The sequence below is a fragment of the Pagrus major genome, chromosome 21 (genome assembly GCF_040436345.1).
Source record: "Pagrus major chromosome 21, Pma_NU_1.0".
Lineage (NCBI taxonomy): Eukaryota > Metazoa > Chordata > Actinopteri > Spariformes > Sparidae > Pagrus > Pagrus major.
Window position 1 is genome coordinate 7,999,967 of NC_133235.1, and position 26,143 is coordinate 8,026,109.

Consider the following 26,143-nt stretch of genomic DNA (forward strand, 5'->3'; position numbering starts at 1 on the left):
ACATCTCAGTCATCCAGGTCAGGTTCATTCTAAGTGCTATATCGTAGCCAACTGGACCGGACAAACTAAAACAAGTCCAGTTGCCTACAATATAGCACTTAGAATGAACTAGTATACAACACTGTAAAAATACTACATTTCATTAAAAAATCCTGCATACAATAGCACTTAAAAGGGTACTAGCATGGCTTAACTTGTTTTTCAAACCTTGAATTATGGTTTGAAAATGGTGAAAACGTAATATTCCATCTGTAATTCAAATTCACAGGCAACAGTTTGTGCCAACAGGCCAGCTGGGCTGAACGGATCATTCTAACAAGTAATGTAATGACACATTTTGGATTTCACACCACACATGAAGAAAATTGTAGATGGTGAGCTAATTGTAAAATGCATCTAACATTAGCTTATCAGTAGTGCTAGCATCTAATGTTAGCTAGTCGCTCTAGTGAGGCAGCAGAGGCAGCAAAAGGACAGTGTTTTACTTTAGACTACGACTGAATTCATTCAAGCAGATTAGGAGTTAGTATGATTTTGATTTGATACTTAAAAGAACTGCAAAGTAAATTCTCAATGAAAGTATCACAATACTATAGTTCAATACAGTACTTGAGAATATGTTCACTGTCAGGGTGGTGGAACAGGTCATTGACCACGAGTGATTTTTAGTTATGTTTCGAAAGTACGTTAACATATGTAAATGACATAACTTATGTAAGTAACATCCTTGTATAACTGTAAGTTACCAGACTGAATGTAGTTATTTTAACCCAAAGTATGATCTTCTAAACCTTACCAAGTAGTCTGGAGCCTAAACCTAACCAAACCACAACCGTTTAGAGGGGTAGGTAGAGTGTCACTGATCAAGCTGCTGTATTTGACGTGTTGAAAGTGAGAACATGTTGCCATACACACAGAATATCATTTCCAAATTAATCTTGGTTCGACACAAACTTGAAAAAAAAGTCCTCGTAACGTGTTTCACACTTTATTCATAGAAAAGCACTGAGATTCCAACACAAATCAATATAAAATGGTAGTAGCGTTACATAAATAGTAATAAATTCTCGCTTTATAGACAGTAGCTCAAGAAGTTGCACAAAAAAATTACAAATTAAAAAAAAAACAAGTGTTGATGATAAGCTATCATACTTCTGTGGCAACAAATACTGGAAATACCTTTTCATAATCAGTAGCACAAAGAGGCAACAAACACTTTCAATTTTCCCTTAAGTTAGAGAGAACCCAAAACAAAACAAACCGGGAAACAGTAGGTGAACTAGATCTCTACCAGCAAATAGTACTCTCCTACGAAAGAAAGAAAGAAAGAAAGAAAGAAAGGAAGAAAGGAAGAAAGGAAGAAAGGAATAAAGAAAGGGGGGAAATGAGAAAACCTCAGGAACTGGCTGATATAGTTAACAGACTGAAAAACAGATTAGGTTAGAGGGAGGAACTTCTTTGTTGTAATGCTGTCAGTTAATGCATCACGTAAAGGCAGCTGGCCGAAGCTTCCAAGTTAAGCAAGTGGTAAAATATAATCCCTCCATCATCTACGACTTAGGAAAACAGCCTTATCATGCTAACGTAGCAGCCAAGAAATATTAATTCATCCTCGTTGTGTAGAAACCTTGCAGCAACAACAGATCAAGTCTAGTTCTTTCAAAACTTTGTGCACATACAAGGCTGCTGTAGGACAACAGAGGAAGCAGAAAGCTGGACACATCGCTGCATTGCTCCGGAACCAAAATCCTCCCCGTGTGAGGCGGAGAACAACTGAAGATTAGAAAAAAGAAACTATGGTGATGAGATAGAAGAGGTGAACACAGCCAGCGTTGGAGGCTGAGGGGAGTTGGGAAAGCAATAAAAAAAGAAACAAGTTACAATGAGGAATGAACACAAGGTCATCCACAGGCCATCTCTTTTGTTCATACAGTTGCTGTTTCAGACTCTCTGACATTTGTGTGTTGTTCTGTCTCACCGCGGTGCCGCCACACGACTCGACACCTCTGAGAAGACACTAAAGGCTTGAGTCCTGATTAAATAAAACCAACAAAGAAGTAAAGCAAAAATAAACTTTGTACATTGATCGGTCACAAAGGCATTTCCCACCATTTTCATTTTTTTTCTCCTCTAAATGTTGCAGCGTATGCAGGCTGGCTACTGCGCATTGTCCAAATACAAGCATGCTTGGTCTCATCTTTGCCCACCCCCCCGCCCTCCTCCTCTTTAATAGTGGTTCAGTCCACTTCCGCACCTTTAAGTTTTTCGGGGACATCTTTAAGAGGCGACGAGACCATCGACGTGGTTCTGCATAGTCAGGTTTAGTACGTATCTGTTTACAAATGAATGCCTTCCTCATTTTCGTCCTCTCCTTTTGGAACACACTTTTTTTTTCTTTGCAAATCAAAAAAATACAAATAATAGTTATTATAGCAAAAACAAACAGAAAGAAATGTACACAGGAGCACCTGAGAAATGCCTTGAAGTCTTTGCTCTTACAAAAAACGCTGTCAAATTCCCCGTCCAAAACAGTTCAAGTACACCCCCGCCAGAGAACAAAAAACATAAAAATAAAGAAAAAAAACAAACACATAACATACTTATCATAAATAATTATAACTTTACAATTTTCTGAATTGACACTTTAATATTTACAATATCTTAAATGCTTAATGCTACTACTTTTTGTTTTGTTTCTTTAAGTGATGTCCCTGAGAACTGAGTTTAGCCTCTCTTTTCTTTCTTTTGCTCAGTTTTCCTTTTTTTTCCCCATTCTATCTGCGTTTCTTCGGATCAAAAAGGCCCAGAGTTGTGACTGACTACCCAGGTAGTGGGTGAAGGTAGCTCTCATGGAATGTAAAAGCAGACAAGAAAATGTTCCTGCATTCAAAAACCCTTTTCTTTTATTGTTCTGCCATCGACAGGCTGACTCACTTGCTGTGTTCTTTTCGTGTGTCTGCGATTCCTACTCAGTCATACAAAAGTTACCAAACAATCAATAAATAAATGCTGAAGCAGGCAGGAACGTACTGAAGAGGTATTTGTGTGAAGTGCTTGTACGATGACATTTAGTCCAGTAAAGATTCAAGCTCTTGCTGTACTGTATACGGCCATTAACAACAACACTTTACCACTGGGTAAGACAAGAGAGCGTAAGCATCCCTCGTAAAGAAAAATGACTTCCTGTGCCAAGGCATGTGGTCTCAAATATATATGATTAAGTCATCAAGTTATAAAACATACTGTAGGTTTTGTTTGTGAGAAAGACAAGGCCGCTCGTCTTCTGCGTCCACAACGATCACAACCAATAGCATTTACAGGTAAGTCGCTTCAGTAACTAAGGACCCTTTTCCATCACAAGACCAAGGAAGTGGAAGAATTTTAAAAACATTCAGGAACAACTGAGTTTAGCATGTTCAGTTTTGCTTTAGCCATGACGGGGACAAGTGCAGACATTAGCATCCTTTTTAATGTTGTTAATATTAGCTTCTCTTTTTTGTTTTAGTTTATCAAACACAACTTTGACCACTGTTAACTGATTCTTTTAGGACACTTGGAGGCAGTGGAACAAGCCACGAACACAACACTGACATACAAAGACGCTATGGCTAACGTGTTAGCAAACATTTGCCAATTTACGAATCCAGCAGACACGGAGCTCTATTTTGTCTCCACTGACTCATTAGCAGCTAGATTGTTCACTATGTTCACCAGCTGGCTGCTAGCTAGCTGGCTAGCTGTCTGCTGTTTGGTGCTAGACAGCCAGTGTACAGTCAGTTAACTTTTTTGCTAACAACAGCTACCTGCCGCGTTTTGCCATAAAAATCAAAATAGTTAGCTAAATGAAGTCAAAAAGCTCAGTAGAGTTGAGAGAGTTGGATGCAAACATGTAACACATAATCAGTGGTTAAAGTGTAGTTTGACAAAATTAATAAAAATAAATCTTTTGAAAGGATTTTTGATCTTAGACATAAGTGGGCAAAAGTACTATATTGTCTGCCAGGGCTTTAGATTTAGGAACTATGACTAAAAGAATCAAAACAGGAACCAGATTTCTGCACTTTAAATGGGTAATGGTCTGAGTTCATGAAAAAGTTCTGGAAAACAAATAATCAAAAAGTTCTGACAAAAGTTGTTGAGATGGAAAAGGGGCTTTAGCTACAGGCAGAGTTAACAACTGACAGTCACTGAAATCAACAATATGTCCCAAAGCTTCCAAACAAATACAAGAAGGTGAAAATAATGCCGCAAGGTGATAAAAATGAAGCGCAGACTTGACTTGTATTGCTTATTGACTAAATCTTGATCTAGCAAGTGAAAGGTGACCGCTGGAGTCCTATAGATTTAAATGGTTTTGGCCACAAATAGCTGTACAGCAGTGCAGTGGTATCTCTGGAGATGGGAATACTGCGACCACTCCATTCATCACAGTCGTGTATTGTCACTGTTAACAAGCTTACAGGAGGACATACGAGATATACTGTATATATATGTGCACGTGGAGCCTCAACTACTCTACTTAGCTAGAACAGCCTGGACAATGTCACTCTCAGGCTTGTGGATTTGAAAACATGCACTCTGTGAAGCAACATGGTTCTTCCTCTGACGATATTCTTAGGGAAAAGCACTGACCAGCAGGTGTAGAGGATGGGAGCTAGTCTAGAGTGGCTTTAGTCAAGTTTATAACCTGTTGGTACTGACTTCTCCTACAGAGAGACCACACATGTGTAGTTCTGTATTCTGCCCTCTCTACTCTAAGATGCCCTGAATGAAACACGAGGCCATTTCTGATAGAGAAGTTAAAGCTGACAAATAATACAGTCGAGGTATGACAGTAACACTATGTGTGTTTTTCCACCTCAGTGGGTTTTTTTCCCTCCTTTTGGAATGACATGTTCCTTCCACTTTGAAAACCACTTCCTCGCCTCCTCGTTAACCCCAGCTGAAAGTGTCTTCTGGCTCAAAGTAAGTACCCCATCCAACAACTTTTGGTTTTTAAATCGCCATGTGCCACCGAAAAACAAAAGTTCCTTTTTGTTTTGTTTTTCCACCACAATCTTTTGACTTTTTCATACAAGATTTAACATTAGTTTGAGGAGAAAATGCTTTGTTTTTGCTGTTGTTTCTTTGACATTTCAAGCCGTTTTCCCCCTTTTGCAGTCTCAATGAAGTAGAGCAATGCACTGCGAACACTTCCTGGTTCACATTCAAGAAACAAAACAACAAAACAGGACAAAAACTTAAGACTTAAGTCAACAAATGGCTCAACATAAGAAGTAAAAATACAAGGAATCCAAAAAACCTTAAATAGAAACAAATAAGTTTAACTACTTTCCAAGAAGAGGGTCCCTGTGAGGGAGGGGTAAGGTCAGCCGAAGCGCTCCCTGACCAACATCATCAGTTTCTTCTTGCCCTTGTAGATCTGTTTCAGGTTGTCTATGAATTGGGCGAACTGAATGTGGCCGTCCTGTGCCAGCAGGAAAGTCTCCCGTGCTTTGCTCAGGAACTCTATGAACTCTCCGTAGTGCCGCGGACTGATGTGCGTCAGTCGAGAGTGCGTGGTGTTGATGTATGCCGAGATTGTAGCGTCCAGGAGCTGCCGCAGCGGCGCCTTGTCTGTTGACATCAGCTTCCCAGAGTTCCTTCTCCCGGGAATGCCGGCGAGACCCGGTGCCGTCATGGTGCACCGCCGCAGGATGTCAGACAGCACCGTGGCACAGTGCACGCTCTTCACCACCAGGGGGATAATGGCTGCAAGCTCATTTTTACCCAGAGAGTGGCTGAGCGCACAGGCCCAGAGCACGTCATTAATAGCCGGGTGTGTGTCCTGGTTGTAAGCCAGGTTAAGGTGGGTCATGGCAAGTGAGGCCAACTTGAAAGACCGCAGCGGGTATCCTCTGTGTTCCATGTACCTTGCGATGGTGAACAGCTGAGAGTAAGTCATACCCGTGGAGGCTGCGTCGATCACGATCTGGTAGGCAGTCTCGAAGGCGATGTGGTCCTTCTCGCAGAGCGTCAGAGCTGACAGAGCGCAGTTCTGGGGGTCCTTCATGGCGCACTGCAGGGCCAGGGTCCGGGCACAGCTGGCCAGCTCCTCACGCTGCGGGTAGTCGAGGCTGAGGCGCAGGATGGTGTTGTGGGACATGACGGTGGCTGCCACGATGCTGGTGGCCTCGGTCGGTGTGAAGAGAGTGTACCAGCTCTGTAAGATGCTCACCAACGCCCGCAGACCTGAGGAGAAGAGAACACGTTAAAGATTTAAGACTTACTGGGCTCCATCTTACGCTCGGCACGAAGCTGCACACAGCGCAAGTGTCATTATTAGTTTCAGACCGACGCAGTTGTCATTTTCCCAACTGTTCATTCACTCATCGCAATTTTAATCAGCAAAACTAAAAGCTGTAGTTATAAAACTCTCCAAAGGAAACGAGGCAGGAGTTTTAAATAATCAATGGAGTTTATCAGCTGTTCCTCGTGCACAAATGTGCATGTTAATGTAGAGATACACATTTCTGCTGCTGGAGGATCGATGCAGGTAATGTCATTAATATTTTCCTCATTAAGGACGTATTTCTCCCCTCTCATCCCACCCTTATCGATCAGGATGATACTTTTTATGACCCGTCCCGTCTGATCCACGGACTGAGGATCACGCACACACAGAGGGACGCAACAGTGCTCCTCCTTCCCCTCAGTTAAATATCAGTTTATTTTGTCATATGCAGTCAAACAGAGTTGTTGATGGGACAGATGATTGTGAAATGGCAGTGCAGAGGGTCCAGCAGCCGAGGATTACATCCCTTTCCCATAGCAGAGACGAGTGCTACTGTTTCAGGTCCCGGCGCACTCGGATTGGTTTGAGTTATGTTCTGCCCAAAACACACCAATGACTAATTCAGAGTCTAAATACCATCTCTTTGCGCTGTGCCTTCCACTTTGAGCCCAGATTATCCACTGTTTAACTAGCAAAATGGACTCGGACGCACCCTAAATGCACTAGTGCGCTGCGCTTTAGACCGAGCGCAATAGAAGTCTAAATAGGGCCCATTGTGGTCAGGATGAAGATCATATGATGCCGGTATGATTCTATATTTTTATTTTGATGAATGTTTATTAAGTTTATTTCACAGTTTAAAGAAAGAGTGTGACTTTGGGGCTACATTTTAAAAAGCGCTCTCCACCATCATCAAAACATCAAATGAAGAAATATATTGTGGGAAAATGGTGTTTATCCCTGCAGCAGATTTCAGGGGCTTGAAGAATGACAGGGAGCATTGAAGCCCGATGATGCTTTTTGGACGGTAATTTGTCACCCATCTGTGTCTCAAAGTCAAAGTCTGCCTCCAAGCAGAATTAAAATGCATCACGGTAGACCAAAGAAGATCTTAAGACACTGTGGAGGGCATGATTAGACCATGGCTCCTGTTTCACTGATGTGTGTTTGTGTGAAAACGCATTACGTACCGACTTCAGTGGCACAGGTTACCAGCCAGCGAACCATCTCTCTCCTTCTCCAGTTCAGTGTGGACAGAGTCATCCTCATCACCTGCAGAACACACACACAGAACATGATGTTTCCTGATGCTGCCACTGTGCATGATGGGAATAAGAACACTTCAAACTTTCTACATGACGTCAGTTTGTTGATTATTATTAGAATATTGACAAAAACATTCCAACGTACGTGCTTTTCATAATTTAGCAGTTAGTAATTATAACACCACACGTCTCCAGTGATGACAGATGCATCCAGAATGTGTTCATAATTACACAGATGACTAATTGAGACCTTTCCATTTTGAGCACTTATTTAGCAGTTTTGCTGACAGGAATTCAGCCGAAACTCTAAATACCAGGAGAAGGAGGCGGCTGAAGCCACACTGCAGCCTTGATCATCTGAGGAGTTTTTTCAGTGTTTAATGTGGAACCCAAAAGGCTTCATTATGTGGTTTCTTCTCATCAACAACGGTAAGACGCTGTGTGATGTTTTCTCTGTTAATTTGTAGTGAGGCTGTGAAGGCCTGCAGAAATTACAAGTTCAAGGAAACTGTTGCATGTTTTGACTGGTGACCAGTGCTCGCATTTTTTTGTGTGGTGAAATGCTTTTTAGAAATGACTGACTCGCCCTCATACTTCGCCTGCTCTCTCTCTCTCTCTCTCTCCCTCACACACACACACACACACACACACACACACACACACACACACACACACACACACACACACACACACACACACACACACACACACACACACACACACACACACACACACACAGTACCTGCAGTCCTAGCTCCAGTGCCACGTTGAGCAGAGTTATATCAGGCGGGCTGTCTGCGGGTGTGGCTATCTTAAAGGCATCCTGGGCCAGTTTGAAGATTAAGGATGAGGAGTGGATGTTTTTCTGGATGGCCTCCAGCACCGTCCGCAACCTCAACATGTCACCTGCAGGGCAAAAAAACACTAAATTAACAAGCACGCACTGATAAGACAAACATCTGGTTGGACATCTCTCTCCTGTGATTACAGCTGTGGGTATCCAGATGTTTTAACAGTACCTTTAGCAGCAGTGAGCATGGTGGAGGCCAGCTCACACTGCTGTGACTCCAGGTGTCCCAGTGTGAACCAGCGCGGGTATCTGCTTGGAACTATGGAGATGCCATGATGAGGGTGGCCCACGTCCCCGGAGCCTGCTGACGACTCCAGCACCGGCAGCCTGACAGGAACACACAACATTAGTTTTTCTCCATACGTTTCATCATTTTCATCAGAGACTGAGGTCTGTTAAATATGTAGGAAACATTCCATCATTGAAACTGCTCTAAAAGTTATCTGGTATACTGATACAACAGGGAATTCATTCTAACTTTAAGGTAGTTTTAACATACCATAATATATCACTACTATTGCTTAGAATTATATTAGTGTGAACACCCAAAACAAATGAGATCATCTCCACAAATAACTGGCAGCTTCTACTAAACACTTAGCTTACCAGTTTATTATGTACATGAAGCTAAAGCTAATGTAATCAACCCAATAACAAATCTATGTTCATGAAGGTAATAATCCATTTTTGTTGAAACAGTTTCATAAAAAAATGTTTTGACGTCTATAAGTGAGGGTGGACAAAATATTAGAAGCACCTCTCAGTACAAATACTCAAATACCACATGCTACGGGCTCCAAAATGATCACTAAAAAAAAAATCAACTCCATGGTCTCATGTTTCAACTTACAGTGAGGGTATCACAGATCATTTAGAAATGACTTAGAGTCTGCATAAATGTGTAAATATGCTACACAGAGTACACTGCACTGATTTAAGAAACTGACCTCATGGCGCGTAGAGCCACCTTATACGCCAGGTCTGCGTCATGTGGCAGCAAGGCAGAGAAGAGGTACTTGGCGAAGGTGTGCATGGGAACACTCTCCCTGTGGATGACCTCACCCAGACCGCTGAACGGACCAGCTGGACCAAGAGAAAGACAAAGTAATGTTTATTTTTCTTTTCAACAATGTGAAAATTGTTTCTCAACAGAAGAACCATCATGTCTTTTTTACACAGTTTGGCTTTAACACCGACTCTGGGACACTAGGAAACTAGGATAAAAATAAACACTACCAATGAAATGTGACTGATATGGAAAAATAAGTATAAAATGCTCTGAAGGGATGCCATTGTCGTACCTTCTAGTAGCTGTATGGCCTGTTTCCGGAGCGTCTGAACCAGGAGATCATCCAGCTCCAGTTCTTGAAGTTTTGCAACAATTTGCTCCTCGTTGCGACACACCTACAACATATTCACAACTCACATTTATCCACTGTGATCATACAATACATGCTGTGTTTAGAATGAATACAAATGTGCTAAAAATAGTGTTCCAGTGCATTTGGACTAATTTAATCTCCGTATGAACAATAAAATCATGTTAGAATTTAGACCTGCTAGAAGTTGAGATCCATGATTTATAACTATTTAATAAGAGAGAATAACAGCACTTTGAAGTTTAAATACCTTTTTAAGAAGGGATTTTGAGCTTGAGGTATTAAAGGACCAGCAGGGTGCTTTAATACCTCACACACTTACATCTGTGTGTATCTACCGTTACAGTACACAAGACCGAGACCAGTTTTTTTCACCATTAAGAAGTAATTTAGGAAATTTAGGTAGCCTTCCTTAAAACAGAAATTCTTTTTCAAACCTATACACGTGTCTCTTTCTATTGCCCTGTGTGTCTTATTGTTGCAGCATATCTTCTCTTGGTGCCTTCATGTCTTATGTAAAACACACTGAAATGCCTTGTTGTCGAGAGGTGCAAGACAAACAAGCCCGCTCTGCCAGAAACATTAATATTTTTGTTGATGCCCATGATATTAAGAGTGCTCTATGGCAGCCATGTTAAGCACTAAAGCAGATTACCATTCACACAAAGAAATGTTCCTCGGGTTTATTCTAATTCAAAGTGAACCTAAGTCGGTGACTTTCTGCTTGTTTTTCAGGAAACAAAACGCTGTGACCTTTTCTCCCTTTTTGCATGGTAATTACTTCACACAGACGTTTAATTATAGTGATTTTCTATAATGGCGACATTGTCTGCACCGGGCAAATTCACACCGCTTGTTTTAATATGCAACAAACCATACATGCAGTTTAGTTGCCCACTGCAAGCGGCCTAGTAATACTGTAATCTCTATGAAGGGTAAAGTCAGTGTATGATCTAAGAATCTGTAAGATCTAAGAATTATGTTTTAATGCGTATATTATTACTCCAAATGCATCATGTGACAGCATGTTTTTTAGGACTATCATACCTTGTCCTGAGCGTACAGGCCCTCTGGCATTATCCTCTGCTGGCCCATACCCATCAGAGCCACCTCTAAGGCCAAAGTCAGGTAAGACTCCCCTCCATCAGGACTGCCCCACACTGGTACATGGTGGTAGACTGGAGGCCTGGGGTCGCCCTCTGAAAAGAAAGAAAGAAAACTATGTAGTGTTTTCTGCTCTATGTGGTCAACATATTCTGCTTAATGTATTATATATTATTGCTTAATATATCAACATCTCCATTGGTTTTATATGAAGTGAGCCATCACAGAAAGAAACAAAGAGACTGCAGAACAAAGAATCCAGTTAAGATGCATTCAAGACTGCAGAACAGCAGGGGATTTACCAGCCACATTCATAACAGAAGAGGTTCAGATTTTTTTAAAGTCTATCTTAATACGATACTGACATGCCCATATGTGCACTGAGAGAGGTACTGGCGATAAATCAATCTCTTACTAGCTTAACTGCAGCAGTGTTGCCAGATTTGACAGACACAAACATGCCCGATGGAGCCCGCCCAATCATCTGAGAGTAATTTCTGTTATTTTTACTTTATCATAGGAGGTTTTTTTTGTCCGTATTGATGCTGGGATGGAGACTAAGAGCCTCCCTGTTGTTATGAAGCTGAATATGAGCGCAAGAAGAAAAAGTTCAGTCCTAGCAGCATGCAGTCCTCTGTTCACAAAAATTAAGTGAACCTATAAGCACAGTTACAATGCACAAAGTTATTATTTACACTGATATAAAGTCTTTTGACAATGTATAATGATAATATTAAAAAATACCAATAATACACATAGTACAAAAAAAAAAAGTCTAATTTTAATGAACTGAGATGACATTTGTTTTTGTGGGTCATCAGTTATCAGTGTGTTTTAAGCTGAGCCTACAGAACTCAGTGACCTGGCAATCTCAGCCCCTCCCCTCATCCGAAAAGGGGGGGTTAACACAACCCACAAAGAAACATTTTGACCCGCCCAAATTTATTAAAAAGTAACCAATTGGGTGCAAAAAACTGCCCGATCTGAAGCCAATACGAGGCTGACGTTCAAGTCAAAGCAAATCAAGTACGTTTTTTAAATCCTGGGAGTCAAAGCACATGAAAATAGATACACTAAGAGGGAATTTTGTTATAAAAAGTCTCTTAAAGTCTTTGGAAGTAATTTGGTTTGGTGAAGCCTCATATTAACTTTGCATTATGGCAGTAAACAAAGACTTGTGACTGTTTGTTCCCTCTATTTCTTACAGTGTAGTTGAGTTCTGGGCCAGTATGAACATAGAAATGGCCACAATGTATATGTAGGCATTGATGTATTCTATAAAGTTAGACCCGAAAGAAGCATGTCTTTGCGTAACATTACATAAATATGGCATTCATGATTGCAGATTGTGATCGCTCATCTAAGATGGCCGCTAACCCTATGCCAAATGCTCGACAGCTATAATTGAGAACAGATGCCACGGGAGTCTCAGCTGTTGATTGGTGCCCATTTGTTCTCTCATACTCCCCCACCCCATCATTCTGCTTAAATCCCCTCTGAGCAATAGATCCCCTTCAATCCTGTTTATTCCACGCATGTGAGTGTGTGTGTGTGTGTCAAAGTGTGTGGGTCAAAGTGTGTGGGGCTCTCTGTGTGGAGATCTGTGGAAAAGTAGAAACTGATTTTGCAGACTTAACCCCAGTGTTAACTCAATTTTGTTTTTTATCCAACGGCTACCAAGTGATTGGTCAGTTTGAAAAGATCAGAGAGAAAACGGCATTGCGATTGGCTGCCACATTGTCTGGGTCCGCCCCCATTTTAACAGATGTTCCCAGCTGTCTTCCAGAGGGAAATAAAGCATGCTGACCATTCTTTACACACACAAACACACGCATGCAAAATAGTCATACCACTCTCCCAAATTCCCAAAACAACACAAGACAATCATTCACTCTTTCGCCAACACACACACACGCACACGCACGCACACACACAAACACACACACACACAAATGAGTGTGCCAGTGGTCAGCATTGTTTGAACTGACAATAGTTCCCTGTAGCCTGGTGACAATGGGAAAACCCAACCCCTATTCTGCTGTGGTGCAATGGCCACTGGTGAAATAAAAGCCCAGGCAGGGTGAGAAATGCAAATGGTGATGGATTCTATACATACACCCCCCCCCCCCCCCCCACACACACACACACACACACACACACACACACACACACACACACACACACACACGGAGTGTGGTCTAAATGAGCAGGGTGTTCCAGCCCGATCCATTCATGCACTGCTAGTTTATGGCTGTCTGCAGCACAACAGTGCCCGGTCCTGATATAAGAACATGAGGTCTGTTGTCTGATGAGTCACTGCTGGTGTGCCTGATCACCTCTGCTCAGGGTTACACTGCATCAGCTGGTGAAGTGTGTGAGGAATTATAGCCTGCATTTGGCAAATAGGTTCGTTGACTGATGTGCTGTATGAGAAGACTGGGAGAAGGTTCATGGATGAGCGTGTGTTTTGATGAAGTACATGCTTTAGCTCACTTTGTAGATCGAGTGGACAGTGGGTTAGCTTGCCAGTGCAGCAGACTAAACAGTGGACGTGCAGTGGGCGAATGATTTTGATCTTAATTTATGCATTACTGCGGCTACGAATAATAATTCTTTCATTATCACTGACTTTTTGATTAATCGATTAAAAATTTTATACACACATTTTCCAAAAACGCAATTTCTCAGTCCAAGGTGATGTATTATAATGGCTTGTTTTTGTCTGAACGACAGTCTAAAACCCAGATATTAAAAAACAGAGAAAAGCAGCAAATCCTCACATCTGGGGAGCTAGAACCTGCAAATGGCATCCCATCAGCCTCAGCTGCACATTGTATTAAGTGCTAATTAGCAAACTATTAGTATGCAAACATGCTAGACTAAGATAGTATACATGGTAAACATTATACCTGCTAATCATAAGAATATTAGCATTGTCATTGTGAACATGTTATCACAACATTAGCATTTAGCTCAAAGTAGTAGTAGTACATGACTAAAGGCTTCTTGTCTTGTTGATGACTGTAACAGATAATCAATTATCAGAATTTGTTGTCCATTTATTGTGTAAAATGACTAATATTAGTTTTAGCCAATAAAGTACTTGTTGCATAATAAATTATTTGAAACTTCTATTCAATATTTTTGCATTAAGTTTTAAAAATCCAATCCTGCTACTTATAATTACCTACCTATAATTTCCTGTCTCTATAATAAATGAATATTGTTTTGCAGGTTGCTGCAGCTCTGCCCAGCACTCTTTACTAATGGCTTCTCACAATGTGCAGTGAAGCTTATTCTCAGCTTTGTTCACCATGTCACCATGGTAAAGAGCGGTGTCAAAATGCCTATCATTTAAATGAAACACAGAAATAAGAAATGAAAGCTACATTGTACATTTTAGTGACTCAGTTTTTGAGCTTGTACAGAAGAAAGTGAACCTCCAATCATCTTCCATGAAGAGAGAAAATGCATAACATTTGACAGTTTGTTGGTGTGTCCAAAATGATTCGACACGATTCGTGCTGCAGAAAGTCTTCAAGCAAAACTCACTGAAGTGCTAAATGACGCAACAAAGCAAGAGTAAGCATGTGAACAATATTGAAGTGTGTAAGGGTCTGACACAGGGTTGTGATGATTTCTCATTAGAATCTCTTTTAAAAAATAAGACGAAGATCTTTGTTTTCATACCTCCAGTGTCCATGGTGTTGTCGTCGTCCACACGGCAGGTTTCTGTAAGCGTCGTGAACAGACAGCCAATCGGGTCTAAGGGATGCCCCACCCAGCCTTCCAGGTTGGTGGTGGAAGTAACACCCCTCTGGAGAAGCTCTGAGGGAGAAGAGAGCAGGGAAGAAAGAAATGTTAAAATGATTTGTCCACAACAATCAAACAGCTGTGTGTGTATGTGTGTGTGTGTGTTTTTTACCTTTCTTTTGGTGTTTGTAGATGTCCATCTGTCTCTGCTGCTGCAGGCGGAGCGTGTTGATGATGGCAACGGCCAATCGCAGGGCTTCCCTGGAGTAACCGTGGGAACGCAGGGCGTCGACACGAGCGCATGCCGTCGGGACGTGGTCTGTGTGGTCGACAGAAAGAGGAAACGCTTTGCTATACACAGTCACAGACATGCAGTTTTCTTCCAAACTGTGGGACATAGGATGTAGTTAGGAATGTCACACAGACACACACACTCTCACACGCAGACACATACACACACACAGTGCAGTCTCAGCAGAACGCCAATGTGTGTCTGATAGCTGGCTTAAGTTGCAGAATCTGACAGATCTTAGCTGGAAGCTGCTTACTGCAGATACTGGCCTCAATATCAGCAGAATTACTGTGTGTGTGTGTGTGTGTGTGTGTGTGTGTGTGTGTGTGTGTGTGTGTGAGTGTGTCTGTCTGTCTGTCTGTCGGCTTTTGGTGGAATTAGAGATTGTGTGTATATGGAAGTGCCATAGAAATGAAAAAAGTTTTTCTAAACTCTTGTAATACACAGTGTGTGTGCGTGTGTGTATGTGTGTGTTCTCAGTACACGTTTGTAGCTTAAATAGACTTATTATTTGATATAATAAATCATAATAGAGGTGTGCACCTATACGACCGGTAAATACATGACTTTTCCATGAAATGACCAACAAATTACTGTTTCAGTTTCAGTGAAATTGAGGTGTTGTCACACAGTAACATAATCTCACTACTGTGTGTGTGTGTTTACCTAGCCAGAGTGGCAGGCCCTGTGGGTTGAACAGCAGGCTCTCCCCCTCTCTCTGGTAGGATGGAGACATGTAGTGGTCACTGCTGATGATCCTCTGGAGGTGGCTGTCCTGCCAGTGGAGGTCGCAGGCCTCCACTGCCCGGCTGAACACCGTCCTCCTCGGCCTGGAGAGAGAGTCTGAGGAAAACAACACACACACGGTCAGTGATGGTGTCATATTGTCCCATCTTACCTTTCTTTTTCATATTTTGATTCCACAGTATGTATTGTGTATGTGTATGTGCTCATGCTGACCCTGCGCCAGGTTGCTCTGCGGCAGAGCGTTGGTGATGTTTGGGAGCTCGCTGCCGTAGTTGCCGTCCTCCAGCGGGCAGACGTCCATGTCGCCCCATTTCTTCAGCTGCTTCAACCAGCTGCTCTTCTCCTCGCTTTTACAGTGGGGGTTTAGCACCACGCACACCCACAATGCACCTGGGGAAAGGATGGCGGTTAGCGGTCAGGATTTAAAGGAAGCAGAGGTTGCGGAGGGCTGTGTGACAAGAATTTGACCTGGGCAGTGTCAGCGGTGACGGGAGCTGGTTGAATTCTCTAAACACAAGAAGGACTCCTCAGAGCTTCCTTTTCTTCACTCAGAAACTCAAGACCTTCATGGATCATTCTTTATAAAAAGGAAAATACTGACATTCCACATCCCTTGCTCGTATTTAAACAATTGTTTTTATTAAAAGAAAATTTATCAACAACAATTCTGATAATCGTTCATCGTTCATTCTCTATTTCCTGATTTTCAAATATGAGAACACTTGATACTTTTCTCTTGTTATATATGATGGTAAACTGAATATCTCTGGGTTTTGTACTGTTGATTGAACAAATCAAGCAAATTAAAGATGCACCTTCTGATAGTTTATAAACTGAACAATTTATTTCACCAAGGTTGAATTCAAAATCCTAAAATCTAGATTTAGTCATAATTCAATGGCTGAAAAGTTGAAGAATGTGCTGCTTTTAGTTTCATCACATCATGCCATTTCATCAAGGTTATACCTGTGAATGTTTCACAAAATAATGCTTCTACAGTCATAACTACAAACTATCTTCTTCACTGCAACACTGCCTCCACAAAGACTTCATCTAATAAATGAAATATCGTGCATCGGCTTTCACAAAGTCCCAAAGAGTTTGCCTCTGCCATTTATAGAAGCCAGTGTTCTTATACTGTATGAATCAAAATAACACTGGTAATAACAACAAGCAGCTCGGTGCACTAACCTCACCTGTTCTACATGCACAGACCTCGAGCTGGGTCAACTGTCTGCATCTGTGAGGAAAATGATCAGGCACCAAACCCCTGACTGTCTGGCTGTTATTTCTGTCCGTGTCTGTGTCATGATCTCCCTCGCTTACCCAGGAAGTGCTCTCATTGACCTCCTAAACGCCAAGATTGATTGCAGAGAAGCTGAGCAGCCGTATTGATCGGCAGCCTTTATCATTCACTCTGTATGGGGAGCGAGAGGAGAGGCCCGAGCAGGAGGAGAAGCTACAGACTGGATGAGCTAATAGCTTACTGACTGGATGAACGTTTACCCGAAAAGGTGAATGCCGATTTGTCTGAGTCACTGACAGACTGGACACTTCTGTCGGCCTGGCTGTCTGACCCACAGTGACTGATGGACTAACTAGCAAGCTGATTGGTCGATTAGAAAAATAAACAAACAAGTCATTGTGGTAGTGTGTTTCTCTCCGACCAGTCTTACCTAGCTCATCCCAGAGCTGCCGACACTTGTCTGTCATGCCTGTGCCCTGCTGTCTCCATAGCGACAGCCGGGGGTCTGCCATAAACTGTTCCGTGATGAGCGTCAGCATTCGGGCGCCGTTGGAATCTCGCATTCGTAACATCTCCCTCACCTGGACCCAGAGAGTATAGGCTTAGTCACTGTGTGTAATCCAGAACACTCTGACCTTCTTCCAGCTGGTATTGATGTGCATCTTCGCTCATCATAATTTAATTCAGGAGAGAAAAACATTTTAAATTGCCTCTAGAGATTAACAATAAACACACTGCTGTTTCCACCAGTTTCCAGTCTTTATGCTAAGATAAGCTAACCACCTCCTGGCTCTAAATTTATTTTCTCAGCTGTGAGGAAGAAAGCCAAGGAGTACATTTCCTAACATGCCAAACTATTTCTTTAATACTTCAATATGATAGAAGGATGAAAATCTTTGAAAAAGTTTGAAATCAGAAGAAATGGAAAAGACAGCATGATTCTTGGCAGCACGTCATACAGCATACATAAGGTTGAAAAGTTATATTTGAGATGTTATAAAACCTTCTGAATGCCATTTAAAACTGAATAATAGAAACAGTTTGGCACCGAAACCGAGAGCTCACACTTATCAGAGTATATGTCTGTTATAAGTGAGCTGGTTTCACTCAGATAAAGAGCAAAAGGAAAAGTGCATTTATAAATCCTCCACTCTGACTTTGAGGATTTACAAAGCTATATCAAGACCCGTTAATGCCTTGAGTTTGAATAATACAGTTAAAGAACTCTTAAGACGTCTCAGGACCTGCTGGCGCCCTGTTTCTTTGAGCCGTTTTTCCAGTACGAAACCACCCATTGAGACAAGAAGTTGAGAGTTTCAATTTCCGTGAATCTTTTCTTTCTTTGACAGTATAGAATAACAAGTTGGTTCAATATGAAGGAGGAAGACATTCTGAAAAGACGAAATTTTGATAGAAATTGTTATAAATCATTTCAAAAGGGGCATTTCATTGATTTTACACACAAACATGAGTAACTAATAGTTTACTGATGACATCATCTGGGTCATCTCAGATTGGACTTGTTTTTTTATATTTCTCACATTTTTATATGTCTTTGATTCTTGCTTTCTTTCTCATTTTCTTTCTACTTTCCTTCTCTTTCTTCTCTCCCTTCTTTTTGTCTTCCTTCTTTCATTCCTTTTGCTTTTTTTAATCTTTCCTCCCTTCGTTTCTTCTTTCATTAGTTTATTCCCTTTATCTTTCCTCCCTTCCTACCTTTCCTTCCTTTTTTTCCTTTCTTCCTTACTTCCTATATATCTTTATTTCTTTCCTTCCTCCTTAAAGAAAGCCTGTGTTACAAACTGAATGTGTGAGGTTTGAATTTATCAGGCTGGAAATGTAGGATTGAGTATTTTTGGAGTTTGACCCCGACTAGGGATTGAAGGTCAGGATATATGAGCATCTGCAGCTGTGATTTCACCAATAATCCATCTTGTATGTCCCCCGACTTTACTTTGGAAGAGCAAAACTAACTCACTGGAGTGCCCCTTTAAAATAAGCCAGTGTTCAAATCTGGATTTTTTGTTTTCACTAGTGGATTTTTAGGCTTATATCATAGAAACAACAAACATATTTTAGTCTTTTTGGTCTCTTTGGTCACTGGTGTGTTCAGATAGACTGCTGTTGAGCAAAACATTAACACAAAGATGACAAACACTTCTCTTACTTCTAGGTGTATTTATGATGACAGTGATAATATTAATCAATGAATAAATCCGAGCCATGTATTGGAGCAGGAACAGGAAGTGATGATGGATACCTTGGCAAACATGGAGTTGAGCTGCTTCCCAGAGCCATAGTATCCTCCCTGTGACAGAAACTGTTTGACCTGCTCCCTGACTTGATCCTCGTCCAGATGCCAGCAGTTGTCATCGTCAATGCTGGCGCCTGCAGTCGGGTCCGGTGCACCTGGGAATACACACACACACACGCCCACGTTAAATGACAGGCACTCACAAGACTGCAATGATAGAAACATATGCAGATTAAAAAAACACACATGAAAAAGTGACCAAAACGGAACCAATACGGACAATTTCAGTCTAACATCAACATCCCTCTCTCCACATCAAAGTCTGTATATTCACTCAGTCACTCCGTTCCTTCCTGTTCCCAATTCGCACCCGAACAACAAAATAAACAGACTGAGACCATGGGAAATGGAGTTTACTTTTAGACAACCACACTCTCAAAAACACTGTCTCCTTAGCTCAGTTCTAACATGTCATTCCAGATTTCCTCAGACCTTGGGGAAAGGTAGAAATCCAATCCTTAAAAGCTAAAAGAATGATTAAATGTGAATGAATGTAAATCTCTTCTGAACTGTTGCTCTGCTGATGTTCTGATACCTATTTCTTTTGCATTTAACTCATAGTGCACCTACGTGACACTTATGAAAAGCTGTTCGATTTAGGCTAATCGTGCACTGAGGGACCGTAAGGCCAACTTTATTTTTCTTCTGTTCAGTGCTGGTTGTGTGTGTGTGTGTGTGTGTGTGTGTGTGTGTGTGTGTGTGTGTGTGTGTGTGTATCTGAGTTATACTACGGGGAAATGTAGATATGCTCAGAAGGGGGAAGCTGCTTTGATCTAGCAGGAAGCGAGCTGAGGAAAGCCCAGAGATGTGTTTCCAACTGGCTGGCTGTACGCAACAGCAAACAGCAACATTCCTTCATCAAAGGAAGCCTCGCTCCTGGATCGACTGAACTTCAACCCCCATGATCCCCCTTGTCAAACACAGACGGGAAACACATCGCGGGGCTTCCTGGACAGGCAAGCTGGAGAATGTCAACATTTAGCGAGGAGGATGAAATAGAGAAACAGATAAAGAGTTTTGTTTGGTGGAAGGATGTGTCTAGTTTGTCGTTTCTCCGCTGCGGGTCTTTTGTGGCTCTCCTCTTCTTTTTCATCTCAGCACTTTCTCCGGTTCTTTCATCTTTCCTCTCCTTCCCGTCTCCTCTCTCCCGTTTCCCCAAGTTGCATTTCTCCCGCCTCTTCCTCTCAGTGTCCCATTCCTTTCCACACATCTCTCTCTCTCTGTCTCTCTCTCTCTCTCTCGTCTCCTGCGTCCATTTCACCATTCAACTCTTTTTTTTTTCCTGCTTTTTTAACATACTGCCACCACTGGAAGGAGGTAGTCACTGGAGAGGGGGAACTAAGAAATCAAACGAGCCATTTGAAGCCTGCCTTGCTGCTTCGCTGGAGTAATCAGGCCTCTAACGTATGACAGCCTGTAGGCTAGCATGCAGCATGTTTTAAGTCTGGAAGCTTTCAAGTCTGGCCTGTTGCTGTGAAGATATCGGTGCAGAGGGATGGACAGCGACTCAACTGAGCTGACTTTTTTTTTCAACAATCGCTTTCTTATTGACTCCCACGCATCAAAGACATCAGAAATGGGTTATAGATGAATGTGGTGGATAAGTGAGACATTAAAGTTGCTATGAAAATCACACAATCACATGCATTTCTGGTTCAGAATCAATCAAACGTGAGCTGAAAGTTTGCCACAAAGGTTGTCCTCTCACCATGGACCTGGTTGATCTCAGAGTTGGAGGAGAGGATCTCATCAGCCAGTTTCTGAGCGGTAGGCAGCACCTCGGTGTGGTGGGCTGTGATCAGGTACTGGACCAGCTTCTGCAGCTGATCTCTGTTCATCTGGAACAAAGTCTCTGAGATGGGCAACCGCAGTTTCACCTGTATCAGACACACACACAGAGAAACGTTGATGCATGATGCGTCAACTACATACTATTTAAGTTGTTCTATGACTTTTGGAGGTTGCCTGGAGAAAGTTTCCCTGAAAAGGTCTCATTTTGTGTCGATTTCTAATAATGTGCACTATAAGGTTTTAACTAACGATTATTTTCAACATCGATTACTCGACCAAACATTTTTAATATAAGTCGATTAATTGTTTCATCTATAAAATGTCAAATAACAGTGAAAAATGCTCATCATAATTTGCCAGAGCCCAAAGTGACATCTTCAAATTGCTTCATTTGTCTAATCCACAGTCAAAAACTATGTCATAAATGACAAAGAAAAGCTGAAGCCAGCAAATGTTTGAGATTTTTGCTTGAAATTACATCTAAAAAGGCGATTCATTTTATTTCAAATAGACTGATCGAATGTTGTGGTAATTACCTGTTCGGGCTTGCGAATCCTGTAAAGAGAGAGCGCCACCACGTGGGCGCAATAGAAAATGTCTCTGTTCCCGCATCCACAGGTGACGGAGGTGATCTTGCATCGGTCGAAGCTGATGGCCACCTTGTGGGTGACCTCTGGCTCTGATGGTGTGGCGGGCTCAGTTACTGTGCCACTGAGGTGAAAACCTGCAAAGACACAAGAGAGAAGGTAGAAAGAGTGAGCTTCATCATTCACTGTAATGACCAAAAAATTCATATTAAGTGACATTTTAATGATTGCATTACTGCAACAGGCAACTGCCAAATAAATGGAAACATCACACGCTTCCCTTGTTTTTAAAACTACATTAGAAAAAGCAGCTTATCTACACACGTATTGAAGTTTTATGGGTAATAATGGTGACAAAAGTACAAAGATCACTGATGTCATGTTTTTTAAGTTGTTCCACATCATCATGATATTTCCTGTTTCCTTTGTTATAACTTCTATCAGGATCTTTTGTGTGGACTGCCGGGGAGAAAAAAGGAACTACAGAAGGACAGAAGGAAAATCTGTGGTAATCTGAGCCTATACAAACTCACAGAGTGAACCTTCAGTACAAAACACACACATCTTAATGAGATGTCTCTAACAGGGCACTGAGCCATCTGATACTCCCTGCCTCTCTCCCCTTATGCCTCTATGCATCTGTGTGTGTGCAGTGAAAAAGGGGGTTGCTAGGGTGTGATCATTTCCTGCCTGCACACACACACTCGGCCCCCAGGGTACTAAGGTTAGGTGCCTGTAGAGATGATCTTTAACTCTGCTTTGCATAGTTAATCTTTAGGGCCCCACACACTAAGCTAATCATTGGTTTAATGCTTTAGAAAGACTCCAGTGAGCACGATGAGCCATCTAATGTGGGTAACAAACCAAAGCAATGACTGTCCTTACTTTCATGACACTCTCAGGCAAACTCTTCAGAATTCAACAGATAAAGACTCTTGTGCCATGGACCTTTTGTTCAGCAATCAATGTTTTTGGGAAAATGTATTGTTCAAATATATATACCCTGAAAAGGTAGGGCATTGTGGCCCATTTTAAAGCGGGTAAAAATTACATCTAATACCAGGTGACATCAAAACTTGGGTGTAAATATAAACTGGATGAATGGGGGAGAAAAAGTACTGAACTATGGTGTACCTCAAGGCTCTATTCTTGGGCCCCACTGCTCAGCTGAGGAAAGTCAGGAACCAGTCCTTGTCCTGACAGAAATGTCTGACTTACTTGGATGTTGGATGTATAATAACTTCCTCAAGCTCCAAGAAAAAATATTTAGCAATAATCCTATTTGTGTAAAACTCATGACAATTTAATAAATTTGATTACCTGCTCCCTCCTAGAAAATAATCTCTGATTCCAATCTTAGTTTGGTTATCATGTTAAGAAGTTGTACAGTCCTGGTTTTATAACTCATGTTTATGCTATTATTTGTTTTTTCTGGTCAGTTCTGAGTACACAGCTAATGGTCTACGGCACCCTAAATTTAATTCACTTAAACTTTTATTAAATGAATTTAAAACAAAGAACAAATGAAGCCCTTTCATTCCAATGCCACCAACTGCAGGGATCCTGCATAGCCCGGGTACTAACAGTAATAATGTGAGGCACAAAGAAGAAGTGAAAAGAAGGAAAGGTAAAGGTGGAACAAAAAGCAGAGTAACAGAATGGCAAGTGAGGAAGCAGAGAATAAAAGGGATGAGATAGGAGGAGAAATGTGAGAGGAGAGCAGAGAATAGGGGAGGGGAGAGTGTATCTGGTCTGTCCTGTCGTCTCACTGTGACAGGTCAATTATTTATGAGGTGAGGTGTGTGTTTGTGTGTGTGTGTGTGTGTGTGTGTGTATGTGTACACATTGGATTACTGTATCTCACCAAACCATAGCAACCCCACTGCTGCTTTCACAGCTAGGAAGACAGGAGAGAGAGAGGGAGAGACATAAAGGGAGGATGAGCAAGCTAACTGGAAAGCAATGATATGGCTATTTTGGGCATGGGCTCTAAAGCTCTGATAAACTCACACACACATACACACACACACACACACACTTAAATTCTGGGGTATGAGCCAGCATGGTAGAGCAGCCTAATAAGCGCGTGTTAAGCCATCTCCCTGGCAAAATCCCACAATAGCCTTTTCCAAACCAAATGTTGTGAACACACACACACACACAAGGAAGCAGACACACATAAATAGACACACGCATGCTGAGACCCAATCAACAGCACACTGCTTTCAGTATGACAAAGAAAGATGAAGAGCTACAGGAGGATAAGGGGGGAAACTGAAGACCACACGAAGGGTTGAAAAGGACTGACGCAGGCCAACTGATTACTTACCAAAGTACATTCTGAACCAAGACTAAACTTGTCGGCTTGCTGCTTCCCACCAGTATAAATGCCACCAGCTGTTAAGATCGACATCTCAACCTACCACCCAGATTGCCAACATACAACTATCAAAACAACGATTTACAGACACAACAGCAATAAAGGTGCCTTGAAAAAAACCCTAAACAAAGGCCTAGGTCGGTGTGGATGTACTTACTACAGGTCTATGGAACAAGGGACAATATGATCATTTGCATTGGTTATGGCCTATAGCAGATCTGATTAATAAGGTCAGTGTTTGTGCCATTACCGATACAGTATGAAGGCTGACTAGACACCAATGTTGTTATTACCAAAGAAATCATTGTATGTTGTGTCTCAAAGACTAACAGACACAGACAATGTTTAACATTTATACAAAGAAGTATGTCAAAATGTTTACCAATGTACACACTTTTGACTAAGTCGAACTGGGTGATACTGAATTCTACTAGCATTTTGTGGGACAACCCTGCCTGTCTCCCCATTCTCTCCTCCCCCGTCATAACAGAGCTGGAATTATTAGTTTTACTAAACCATTAATAAAGTATTTTGACTAGTTCGAGCTTCTTAAATTTAAGGATTTGCCATTATCCTGTCATTTATGACAGTAAAGGAAGATTAGGGTTTGTTGCACTTCTACCTAATAAACTGTTGTTGCAGTCCTTTGTCCAAACCGACTTGTATTAAGTGCGCTAAACCTATGACAACTTAACGAGGAATGTTCCCAAAACAAGCTGTTGTGCAGTGTCTTAGTGGGCAAGATGGCCAAACCGTCTGAACTTCACACCAACAGACGAACCTAGCCACTGATCAAACAACCATCAAAGCCATGGGTATCCCCACCAAGCCATCTACTGACTGACATACTTACAAACTGACCTATCTGGCTTCATGCCTACCAACACTTCAACGCCCTAACATACTGAGCTCAAAGACCTGCTGGCATACCTACACATCCTCATGTTGAGTGACCACCTCACGGACAATACTGACAACCAACCAACCACTCGTTTTCCAAAAGGACATGACTGAGCAACAAACCGTGCACTGAGCCAAACAGGCCATCTGACTATGACAGGAAGGATGAGAGAGACACTGAGAGATAACAGACTGCAGAGGGAGAGAGAGAGAGGCTGATGTGTCTGCCAATGATAGACATAAAGAGTCCTCTGAATTGTTGCAATCTCTCCCTCCCACTGAGTCCGCCTGTCAAATCAATCTCTCGCAGCTCATGGTAATATCATAAATGTCACAAAAAAGGCTTTCCATTCCTTCCCTCCATCTCTATAATGGGTATACTGTACCTGTAGAGCCAATTTGCACTAACCGCAGCTGAGAGTAAGGGAGTCCAAATTTGATCCTCCGGTGCTGAAATCATCACAGCGGTGAGCAAAAAGATCAGGCAAAAATCAGAGGAGTGCATTTCTTAAAAGCATCGGGGGAACATTTGAGAGCTATCTTCCCTCCAAGCTGTCTAAATAATGTCCTGTCAGTCATCAGTCATCGCTGCACTTGTCTCCAGAAATTCAGTTTAGCATTTCAGATGGGCGTAGAGGTTTTGATGGCAGATTATATTAGGTAAAAAGACTTCCCACAGCTGGGAGTAGCTGCTCTCTCTTTCCGTCTTGGCTTCGGACCTTGCCCCCCTTCTCTCTCCGTCTGTGTCTGTGAGGCTGAAGCCTATTGTTGGTCAGGCCACGGGGATGAATGTGGTGGTGACACCACTGCTCTTTTCACTTTCAATCAAGTCTAAAATGGCTCAGACACAGCTCAGAGTCCGTCTGCCTGGCACCCCTCCCCTGTATCTTTTTCCAGTTTCACACATTAAACCCACAACATAGCTGGGTTTAATTATCCGTGAGTTAGCAGTTTTTGGCATTCATACTTAAGCCACGACTTTTCCCACACAATATGACCATTCCGAACAGATTAGTAACACTTGTGTGAGGCCATTTCTGGCCCATGAGACCATGCACTTGATGTGACATAAACCATTTGGCCACTTGTTAAAGATTAAAAGAATAGTTGACATCTTTGGAAAAACTAAAATGCTCTCTGGCCGAGAAGATGACAAGACTTTTGGTTAATGTGAGAGTGGCATCAATCTTCTCATTGAACTCTCAACAAGAAAGCAAAAGAGTTATTTTCTTAAAATGTAATGACTCTTTTGCTTTCTTCA

The 26,143-nt window shown here is 41.9% G+C and overlaps 1 protein-coding gene across 1 annotated transcript in view; it reads right to left on the bottom strand.

Annotated features, from left to right (window-relative positions):
• Positions 1-972: 972 nt before the first annotated feature.
• Positions 973-26,143, bottom strand: part of zswim5 (zinc finger, SWIM-type containing 5) — a 67,374-nt gene continuing 42,203 nt past the window's right edge. The window contains exons 2-16 of the mRNA XM_073491249.1: positions 21,552-21,739; positions 20,933-21,101; positions 19,171-19,319; positions 17,341-17,491; positions 15,878-16,054; positions 15,584-15,760; positions 14,798-14,944; positions 14,563-14,700; positions 10,816-10,967; positions 9,691-9,793; positions 9,337-9,472; positions 8,559-8,716; positions 8,282-8,445; positions 7,465-7,546; positions 973-6,231 (exon numbers count right to left, since the gene is read on the bottom strand). Coding sequence (XP_073347350.1) covers positions 5,369-6,231; positions 7,465-7,546; positions 8,282-8,445; positions 8,559-8,716; positions 9,337-9,472; positions 9,691-9,793; positions 10,816-10,967; positions 14,563-14,700; positions 14,798-14,944; positions 15,584-15,760; positions 15,878-16,054; positions 17,341-17,491; positions 19,171-19,319; positions 20,933-21,101; positions 21,552-21,739 — 2,954 coding nt within the window. The 3' untranslated portion in view covers positions 973-5,368. The remainder of the gene's footprint in view (positions 6,232-7,464; positions 7,547-8,281; positions 8,446-8,558; positions 8,717-9,336; positions 9,473-9,690; positions 9,794-10,815; positions 10,968-14,562; positions 14,701-14,797; positions 14,945-15,583; positions 15,761-15,877; positions 16,055-17,340; positions 17,492-19,170; positions 19,320-20,932; positions 21,102-21,551; positions 21,740-26,143) is intronic.